General features: G+C 62.9%; 2 protein-coding genes across 5 annotated transcripts; one reads left to right on the top strand and one right to left on the bottom strand.

The window, feature by feature from the left end:
- Window positions 1-2,291: 2,291 nt before the first annotated feature.
- SLC52A2 (solute carrier family 52 member 2) lies at window positions 2,292-4,979 on the bottom strand. 4 transcript variants are annotated; one of them, XM_040626051.1, is made up of 6 exons: window positions 4,621-4,979; window positions 4,054-4,297; window positions 3,823-3,938; window positions 3,068-3,432; window positions 2,849-2,972; window positions 2,292-2,744 (listed from the first exon to the last, which is right to left on the bottom strand). In XM_040626051.1, the coding sequence occupies exons 2-6, from the start codon at window positions 4,181-4,183 to the stop codon at window positions 2,532-2,534; spliced, it is 948 nt and encodes a 315-aa protein (XP_040481985.1). In that variant the 5' UTR covers window positions 4,184-4,297; window positions 4,621-4,979; the 3' UTR covers window positions 2,292-2,531. The 4 variants fall into 4 exon arrangements, with proteins under 4 accessions (XP_040481985.1, XP_008682284.1, XP_008682286.1 ...); XM_008684062.2 differs by having other exon boundaries at window positions 3,068-3,938; window positions 4,621-4,978; XM_008684064.2 differs by having other exon boundaries at window positions 3,068-3,938; window positions 4,054-4,293; window positions 4,621-4,978.
- Window positions 4,980-5,110: 131 nt separating this feature from the next.
- FBXL6 (F-box and leucine rich repeat protein 6) lies at window positions 5,111-8,166 on the top strand. Its single transcript, XM_040626050.1, has 9 exons — window positions 5,111-5,531; window positions 5,790-5,948; window positions 6,113-6,176; window positions 6,476-6,607; window positions 6,682-6,789; window positions 6,877-6,990; window positions 7,058-7,289; window positions 7,377-7,623; window positions 7,915-8,166. Exons 1-9 carry the CDS (start codon window positions 5,137-5,139, stop codon window positions 8,063-8,065), a joined length of 1,602 nt encoding a protein of 533 aa, XP_040481984.1. The 5' UTR covers window positions 5,111-5,136; the 3' UTR covers window positions 8,066-8,166.
- Window positions 8,167-8,633: the final 467 nt, after the last annotated feature.

The raw sequence follows: 8,633 nt of genomic DNA, 5'->3' as shown, positions 1-8,633 counted from the left end.
GCCCTTCTCTGGCTCTGAGGAACTTCGGAGCCTGCTCCTGGTGGCGGCACAGGCGACGGTGCACTTGTAGTTCAGGCCTTGCTCTTCCCCAGGGGTACTCTCTGTGGACAGCCAGGTGCAAAGGTCCTGCCTTGGCCACTGCGCCCCCTCTGGGGTTTCCTTCAAATTCCCCCCAGCCCTGGGTTTGAGAGACCCTCTGGGCAGGGCTGTGAGCCTGAGCTGTGGGCCACCTGCTTTCCAGCTGGAAGTGTGGGTGCCCCGGCGATCAGACTCCGTGCTGGGCAGCCGTGAGTAGGGTGTGTCGGGATGGCTCTCAAGAACTTGGCCCTTCAGCATCTCCCTCCCCTTGTTATTTCCTACAGAGTACGGACAGGAAGGCCTTTGAGGCTTCTAAGGTCAGTGGCTTCCTCAAATTGTACACCTCCAGCCCTGGCCCCAGGTTCAGGGTCACCTGCCCCCTCTCTCCAGGAGAGCGTGCATGTCCTACAGGGCCTTACTCCTCTGTGGCCCTTGGGCCTGGCACAAATGCGTATATGGGCAGACACGAGGCTCTTGCAAATGCTTTTGATCATCGCCCAGTGGAAGACAAAGTAGGAAGGAACTGGGAGGCAGCTCCACCAGCTCCAGCCCCAGGGTGGGCAGGAGAGGGTGCTATTGGGGGATGAGGGCAGAGTCTGTGTATGGGGAAGAGGGTGTGCCAAGGCCTGTGGCTCCACCACCCACTCCATCCCCATGTCCTCCTCCCTCTGAATCTCTTCACTCACTCCCACCAAAGGTGGCTTCTGCAGCTCACACCCCACTCACCGCCCCAACTCCCAAAGGCAAACAGCCATGTGAACCCCCACTGGCCCTGCTCCTTCTCCAGGCCGTCACCATCCTGGGAGGCCGGGACCTGACAGGTAGCCCCCTGTCCTCAGGGCTGGGCTGTGTCTGAGCCACGTGGGAGCCTGGGCCCTCCCAATACTTGATGCACCCAGACCAGAGGCTCCAGTGGTCCAGGCCTGGGGGTCCCTCCCATCCTCCTGCACAGCTGGTCCTGCCAGGGCAGGGAGAAAGAGGAGACCTTCAAAGGCCCATGTGCAGGGCAAGTCAAGGACAGGCAGCTTCTGAAGTTTAAAAAGGGCATCCGGAAACGAGAACAATTGTGGGAAGGGGTTGGGGTGGGTGGGGCAGGAGCCAGTTTCCCAGCCCCCACAATCGCTTAGGGGACATCCTTGCAGCTGCAGGCTCCCCACTGCAGAAACGGACCCTCTTGTCCATGAGAACCAGATTTCAGTGCCAGACCAGTCACACTGGATCACAGCTCAGGTGTCTGCCTCCCCTGGGGAACCTGTGCTCCTACGGGCCTCTGCCCAAGAAGCCAAGAGGAGGCAGAAGCCCGAGCCTCTGCCCACTGCAGCTGCCATCCAAATATCCTCTCCTGAATCCTTGCCAGCCCCCTTGCCTGGCTTAGGCACTCGTTCCAGTCCCCTCCAGCCCTTTGTGCAGGAGAACCACCCAGTTCAGCACAGGCCACAGTCAGTGCTAAGACTCTGCTTCTTGCAGACACTAACTAACCAATGCCCAGATTGCTATCCTAGGGCTGGGGCAGGTGTGGGCTGCTCAGAAACAGGGGCCACTTGTCAGAAGCCCAGGGAGAAGGCAGACACTGCCATGTCCGCCTGAATGAAGAGTATGGGCCATCTGCACATTTGATCACAGAAGGAGCTAGAAACTAGACGCTTGTGGCTCAGGGAAGGCAGCAATGCTCCTGACCAGAAGGATCCCTAAACTGGCTGGAACCTTATAACCCAGTCTCTTCTAAGCTCTACTCACTGAGCCCCTTCTGTGCCTGGACCTTGCAGGAAGGCCTGGGCATAAGCCCCCTGGCAGGACCCTCCCACAAAGGAACAGACACTACCACTGCTACGCCACACAAAAAAAGAGACAGCCTGCTCCGTTTGACCCTCGTGCCCAGCTGGCTCAGCCCACACAGCCCAGAGATGCTTACAGAGCAGTGACCCTTAGGGAAGAGGCCTCACCACTCAGCTGGAGATCTTGCATGAGGTGCTGTTGGGTGGACACCATGCTGCCTCCAACCACTGTAACCTGTCCTGTGGGGGATGTTCCAAAAATCTGTGGGGGGATGGGGAGCAAGAGCCCCGGGCTCAGAGGGCGCAACCCCAGGATCTATGAGAGCAGCCAGCCGGGGGTGGGGGGCCCTTGATGAACAGTTCAAATCACCACTCCAGCTCAGTAGAGGTCTACCTGCACAAGAGAAAGGTGCTACAGAAGTTAACTACTCGAACCTATGGAGTAACAGTGATTTATTGTGCAAATCCCACACAGGTTCCAGATCTGGGGCCAAGTCCACAGCCCTAGCTGGGCCCTGGTTCTGGGACTGTTCTGTGGTCCCCACCCTGACCAGCGTCTGCTATGGAGTGTACAGGTGTCCATGAGCATGCCCACATGCGAGGAGGGCCTCCTTGGGCTGCAGGCACTTGGGCGCTGCAGCATCTCAGCCTGACATCAGGTCCCCCATCTGTCCAGGCTTAGGGGCCGCACTGGTCCACACAGTCCTTCCCGCTGTGGAACACGTGATAGATGCTGGTGGGAGGGAACATGGCGACAGCGCCGAGCAGGGAGCCCACCTGGATGGCCACACCAGCTGCCAGCAATGCCGGCCGGCCACCACCATGCAGCAGGGAGCTGGCGGCCACCTTCACGTAGGAGAACACACCCAAACACAGCACCCACGACAGCACCTGGGAAGATGGACACGGCAACAGGCTGAGCATGAGATGTTCCCTGCTCTGGCAAACCCTTTCCCACTGCACCCTCTTTGCCTCAGTGTCCCCAGTATACTTACCACAAGGGCCACCCCCGCAGAGGTGCCCACCAGAGGTGGGCAAGGGCTCAGGACTGCCAATGCCATCAGGTAGGCCCCAAAAAGCATGCCCAGGACAGAGAGACCACCCAGCCCTGCCAGAGACCTGCAGGGGTGAGCAGAAACTCAGGGCTGGCTGCGCCAGGACCCAGCCCCCCCTCCCTAAACTCTAGCCCAGGTAGCTTGGGGACGCTTGTGTACCTGCAGAGCACGCCCATGGCCAGAAAGCAGGCGAGGGGGTTGGCAGCGCTGCCCAACACCACTGCCAGGTGGTAGGCCAGGCGGCCGTAGGGCAAGCAGGAAAAGCTCTGAACGGCAGGCAACACACCATTGGTCAGTGCATTGGTGATGGCCAGCAGGCCCAGCAGGCAGGCTCCATGGACAGAGAGCAGCCGATAGGGCTCAGGGTCTGGGCTGGGAGTGGTGCCTGGGGCTTGGCTCGGTGACTCCTGCAGTGGCAAGGCCTCTTCCTCTTCCTCCTCCACTCCTGCGGCTCTTGCCCGCAGGCCAGACCCTGGACCTGCTGTGGGTGCAGGTGGTGGTGACGGCAGTAACAGCAGGAGACCCTGGAAAGCGGCAGCCGAAGTGACCAGAAGGGCGGTCAGCACCCAGAAAAAGGTGCTGGCAGGAAAACGCTCTGGGACGTTGTGGGGGAGCCAAAGGGTGCCATTGGTGGGAGACGGCAAACATTCAAGGTGGCCTACGCCCTGCACGAGGGCCAGCAAACAGGGCAGCAGGGCACTGAGGCCCTGACCCAGGAAGAAGGAGCGCAAGAAGGGAGGTGGTAGGTGACTTAAGAAGGGCAGGAAAGTGACGTTAGAGGCACAGCAGGCCAGTGCCAGCACCAAGGCCAGCGTCAGGAAGGCCACGGAGTGGAGCTGCCCCGCGACTGGGGCCATGTGGCGCCACAGTGGGGCCAGCAGGGCTGTGCCCACCACGCTCAGTGCCTGCACCACCTGGATGGGGGCCCGCTCGCTCTTGCCCGGAGCCAGCCGCCTCCACAGGGTCACCACCAACAGACCCAGGTTCCCCACTGCCACAAGCACAGAGAGGTATGACGGGAGACTCCAACCTGCAGCGAAGGGAGAAGACCACGTCAGGGGCCAGGTGCTGAGGGACGGTGAGCAGCTGCAACCCGCCTTACATGGCACACCTGAACCCCCACTTCCCTGCGCACTCCCACTCACCTTCAGGAAGGTCTTTTACCACCACAGGCAGCTCCACCCAGATCCCGTTGATGGCAGCCCAGGAGCCCATGCCAAAGAGGGCTACCAGCAGGTGGGTCAACACCAGCCGGCCCAATGGGGGTGCTGCCATTCGGCCCAAGGCTGGGCCCTTCAGAACAGGCCAGGGTCACAGCCCGCTCCTCCTTCCCCACCTAGATCCAAAGAACACGCTTCAGCTCTACTGGGAACAGAAGACCTCTTCTACCTTGAAAGAAACAGACACGAATGCGGGATCACACGTCATAGACACAGCACTGGAATCGGGAGGCCCAGACCGCCTAGACCAGGGAACCTGGAGCGTGCCCGGGGGTAGGGCATGGGGGTGACCGCGGCCAAACACACAAAAACAGCACAGCTAGGCCTACATGCCGAGAAGCGGGAAGCCGGGACCAAGGAGCCACGACCCCAGAGGAAAATGAGGAAAGAGGGACTCCATCTTCGGGTCTGAGCTGCTGACACCACCGCCACCCTCACCCCAAAACGGACACGGACTCCGGGACAGGGGCACCCCTAAGGCGCCACGCACACCTCTGCTGCTTCTGCGCCCCAGCGGGAGTCCGAGGCTTCAGCGAGACCCAGGACCGCAGGAATGAAGCCCGGCACCGCCCCTCGCTGCGTCCCCTCGCTGCGTCAGGTGGGCGGCGAAGAGCCGCCCGGTGCGCAGGGGTGCCGGCGCCTCCGGATCTGCACCTGTGCGCTCCCCGCCCGACAGCCAGTATCTCGCCACACTACAAGGGCGCCGGCTCCGGCCCAGGAGCGCGGCCTCAGCCCAGAGCCGGCGGCACTGGGAAACGATGCTTCGCCCGAGCGAGAGCTCCAACTCACGGCAGGACAGTAGCGAGCCGCAGGTCGGCCAGCCCCCCGCATGACCTATCACCGGAAGTCCCGCCCCGGAAGTCGGGCGCTGAGCTTGCGCGGAGGGGGTCGGCCCGGGGCTCAGGTCCCGCCTTTGCGCGGGCGCGCCCCGCCGCCACCCGGCGGCCTCGCCTCTTCCGGTGCTCTAGGACGGCCGAGGAGTTTGGCCGAGGAGTTTGGCCGGGAGCTATGGCTCCCGGGGCGGCGCGGCGGGCCCGGCGGAGGGTCCGGGGCGCACAGCCGGCCGGGGCGCGGGCTCGCTCGGCCGAGGACTGGTGGTGGGACCGACTGGCGCCGAGCGGCTCCGGGTACCACCTGCTGCAGTCGGACAGCATGCTGCTGGTGCTGCCCGGCCCGGGGCCTGCCCGCACTCGCGTGCAGAGGCGTGCCGCCCGCCGCACTCAGCGGCTGCTGTCCCCTGCGTCCCGCGCCAAGGCCGCCAAGGCCAGGCCTAGAACTGCGCCCGCTCCCGAGCCGCAGCAGGGGCCCGACTCGGGCTGGGGCGACCGCATTCCCCTGGAAATCCTGCTGCAGATTTTCGGGCTGCTGGTGGCGGCCGATGGGCCCATGCCTTTCCTCGCCAGGTACCCCAGGCCCATTGAGCGCAGCAGCGTGGCTCAGGATGACCTCTTGCCGATCGAGCGGGTGGCTGAGGCGGGGACAGAGGGCGTAGCCTAGAGAGAGCAGTCTCCCCGGGGGTCCAGTTAGAGCCCCCAGGGCCTGTCTTTGAGCTAAGGTGGCCGCAGCATTGTGAGAACAAAGGGGACAGGTCTCTCCTCTTAGAAAACCCCGCGGCAGCGGCCACGAAAGCCTCGGCCCTTCAGCAGAGGTTTTTCTCCCAGGGCTGCACGCGTGTGCCGCCGCTGGCACGAGGCCGCCTCCCAGCCTGCGCTCTGGCGCACCGTGACCCTGTCGCCCCCGCTGGCTGGCCGACTCGCCAAAAGCGGAGCCAAGGCGGAGAAGAAGCTGCTCGCCTCTCTGGAGTGGCTTATGCCCAGTCGGTGAGACATTCCCTCTCTTCGTTATCGCCTCACTTCATTTCTGTGGCTTGTAGAAAGCCGCAGGCCCATTTCTGTCTCCCTACACCAAAGTGATGGGCTGGGGAGACGCTGACAGAGGGGCAGCGGGGGGACACTATGCAGCTGTGCCTCTGCTGTCGGCCCAGGTTCTCCCAGCTCCAGAGGCTGACCCTCATCCATTGGAAGTCCCAGGTACACCCCGTGTTGAAGGTGAGAGCTCTAGGCTGCCCTGCACACCAGCCATGACACTTGGGGTTGCCCAGTACTTCCAGGGAGTGGGTCAGGCACCTGGAGCCCCGTGTTGCTCCATGGGGACGCCTGCTTGGTTCTCCTTTCCTGTTGTTTCTTTCAGCAGGGAGGCGTCAGAAGTGGGAGTGCCCATGTTGGCCTGCTAGGGGCAGAAAGGAGGTCCTAGCTGAGGCCATGGAGAGGGTTTGGTGTCAGCCACTGGTTTCTCTCTTTCGTGGACCACAGAGCCCCAATCTCTGCTGGTGCTCTGTCTTCCACAGCTGGTCGGCGAGTCCTGTCCTCGGCTCACCTTCCTCAAGCTTTCTGATTGCCATGGTGTGAGCCCTGACACTCTGGTCATGCTGGCCAAAGCCTGCCCCGAGCTCCACAGCCTGGACATACAGCACTCCTTGGTGAGCCCTGTGTCCCCAGGGGTCCTAAAGAAGCCTGGGCCAAAGTGACAGGCGCCCATGTGCTGGGTTCCCAGGTGGAGTCCACAGCTGTGGTGAACTTCTTGGAGGAGGCAGGACCGCGAATGCGCAAGTTGTGGCTGACCTACAGTTCCCAGACAACCGCCATCTTGGGTGCACTGCTGGTAGGTTGGTGACGGGCAGGAGCAGAGCCAGATGCTGAGCCAGGGACTGCCAGGCCACTGAGCCTGTGTTCTCTTCCACCTCTGCAGGGCGGCTGTTGCCCCCGGCTCCAGGTCCTGGAGGTGAGCACCGGCATCAGCCGCAACAGCACTCCTCTCCAGCTGCCTGTGGAGGCCCTGCAGAAGGGCTGCCCCCAGCTGCAGGTACCTGCCACCCCACCCTCCCACCTGCCACCCTCCCCCACCATCTGCAGCCTGGGCCTTGCTCCAGGTGCTGCGGCTGCTGAACCTGATGTGGCTGCCCAAACCTTGCGGGCGAGTGGTGACTCCTGGCCCAGGCTTCCCCAGCCTTGAGGAGCTCTGCCTCGCTGGCTCCACCTGCAACTTTGTAAGCAACGAGGCCCTGGGCCGCCTGCTCCACGGCTCCCCTAATCTGCGCCTGCTGGATCTCCGTGGCTGTGCCCGCGTCACCCCTGCTGGCCTGCGTGATCTGCCATGTCAGGGTCAGCTTTCTCTGGGTGGTGGCTGCGTGGGGGGGATGTGGCTACCCCCTGCCCGCCCCACGGCTCATGACCACTCTCCACCCCCAGAGCTAGAGCAGCTTCATCTGGGCCTTTACGGGACGTCGGACCGGCTGACTCTAGCCAAAGAGGGCAGCCACCTGTTGACCCAGAAGTGGCGCCACACTCTGCGGGAGCTGGACTTGAGCGGACAGGGCTTCAGCGAGAAGGACTTGGAGCAGGCCTTAGCTGCCTTCTCAGCCACCCCTGGGGGCTCACCCCCAGCCTTGTGCTCTGTCAACCTCAGGGGCACCCGGGTCCCACCAAGCACAGTCAGGTCAGCATCCCCTTCCCCAGTACCTTGGAGTCAGTACAGCTTGCCTCCCCGACAAGCCTGGCTTGCAGCCTTCGGGGGTCCAAAAGGGGAGCACATACTGGCCAAGCCCCTAGTTAGGATGCCCCTTAGGGACACCATGGGTGCTGGGCTTGGGCCTCGGTGGCTGTGGGTGGCAGAGCCAATTGTGGTGCCTGGGCAGAGAGGGCTCCTTATGCTGGCCTGGCCCTGCCGGGGCCGGGGTCTTCTGGGAGCCGGTGGCCCGAGTCCCCATGGCCTGCTGTGCCCCTCCAGCTCTGTGATCAGCAGCTGCCCAGGCCTGCTCTACCTCAACCTGGAGTCCTGCCGCTGCCTTCCTCGGGGCCTGAAGCGGGCCTACCGAGGCCAGGAGGAAGTCCAGTGGTGCTTGGAGCAGCTGCTCACCAGCCTCCCCTCCTCCAGCTAGGCCGCCCCAGACCCCTGATCCTCAGGGAGCCGGCGGTGCCCTCCACCCTTCTCGTGTTTTGACTGTTTGAGCATTTTGTTACAATAAAACATTTTTAGGAACTCTGTGTGGTCCTTCAGGTGGGATGAGAGGACAGGTGTTGTACCAGAGGGAACCACTCAAGGCTAGAACTGGTGGAGAGCCTGTGGGGTGGGGGTGGCCTCGCAGCGTTCCTGAGGCTGCCTGGGGTCATGCCTTGCTCACTCACTGCTGGGCTGGAATCCTGGACTGAGTGAGTGTGTCCTAACCTTAGGGACACTGAGGTGAGCTATCTGTGGTTGTGTTTGAAGCTCTACAGGGGGAAAAGTGGCGATGGAGCAGGGGAGGCCTGCTCAGCCATGGGGTTCAGTGTAGGGTGTCTGCCTGCAGAGTTCTCTCCAGCTTAGGCCTGGGATGCCTCGCCACCCTCCTTTCTGTTGAGGACTGTGAGCCAGGCTGTGCAGGGGGCCTCTGGTGGTGTGGGGACTCGCGGGGAAGTGTGTGCTCCCTTCAGGGCTAGGCCTGGGGACTCCCCGCAGAAGGGGTAGTC

Source organism: Ursus maritimus, unplaced genomic scaffold (assembly GCF_017311325.1).
Source record: "Ursus maritimus isolate PB19 unplaced genomic scaffold, ASM1731132v1 scaffold_9, whole genome shotgun sequence".
Classification (NCBI taxonomy): Eukaryota; Metazoa; Chordata; class Mammalia; order Carnivora; family Ursidae; genus Ursus; species Ursus maritimus.
Note: the sequence above shows the minus strand (reverse complement) of the source record. Positions and strands in the feature narration are given on the sequence as shown.

Coding starts and splice junctions, on each gene's coding strand:
- SLC52A2 (XM_008684062.2), bottom strand. CDS start 4,183: ATGGCAGCACCCCCATTGGGCCGGCTGGTGTTGACCCACCTGCTGGTA. Junction 3,939..4,053: donor GGTAAAAGACCTTCCTGAAG/GTGAGTGGGAGT, acceptor CCTTCGCTGCAG/GTTGGAGTCTCCCGTCATAC. Junction 2,973..3,067: donor GCCATGGGCGTGCTCTGCAG/GTACACAAGCGT, acceptor TCACCCCTGCAG/GTCTCTGGCAGGGCTGGGTG.
- FBXL6 (XM_040626050.1), top strand. CDS start 5,137: ATGGCTCCCGGGGCGGCGCGGCGGGCCCGGCGGAGGGTCCGGGGCGCA. Junction 5,949..6,112: donor GAGTGGCTTATGCCCAGTCG/GTGAGACATTCC, acceptor CTGTCGGCCCAG/GTTCTCCCAGCTCCAGAGGC. Junction 7,290..7,376: donor GCGTGATCTGCCATGTCAGG/GTCAGCTTTCTC, acceptor CTCCACCCCCAG/AGCTAGAGCAGCTTCATCTG.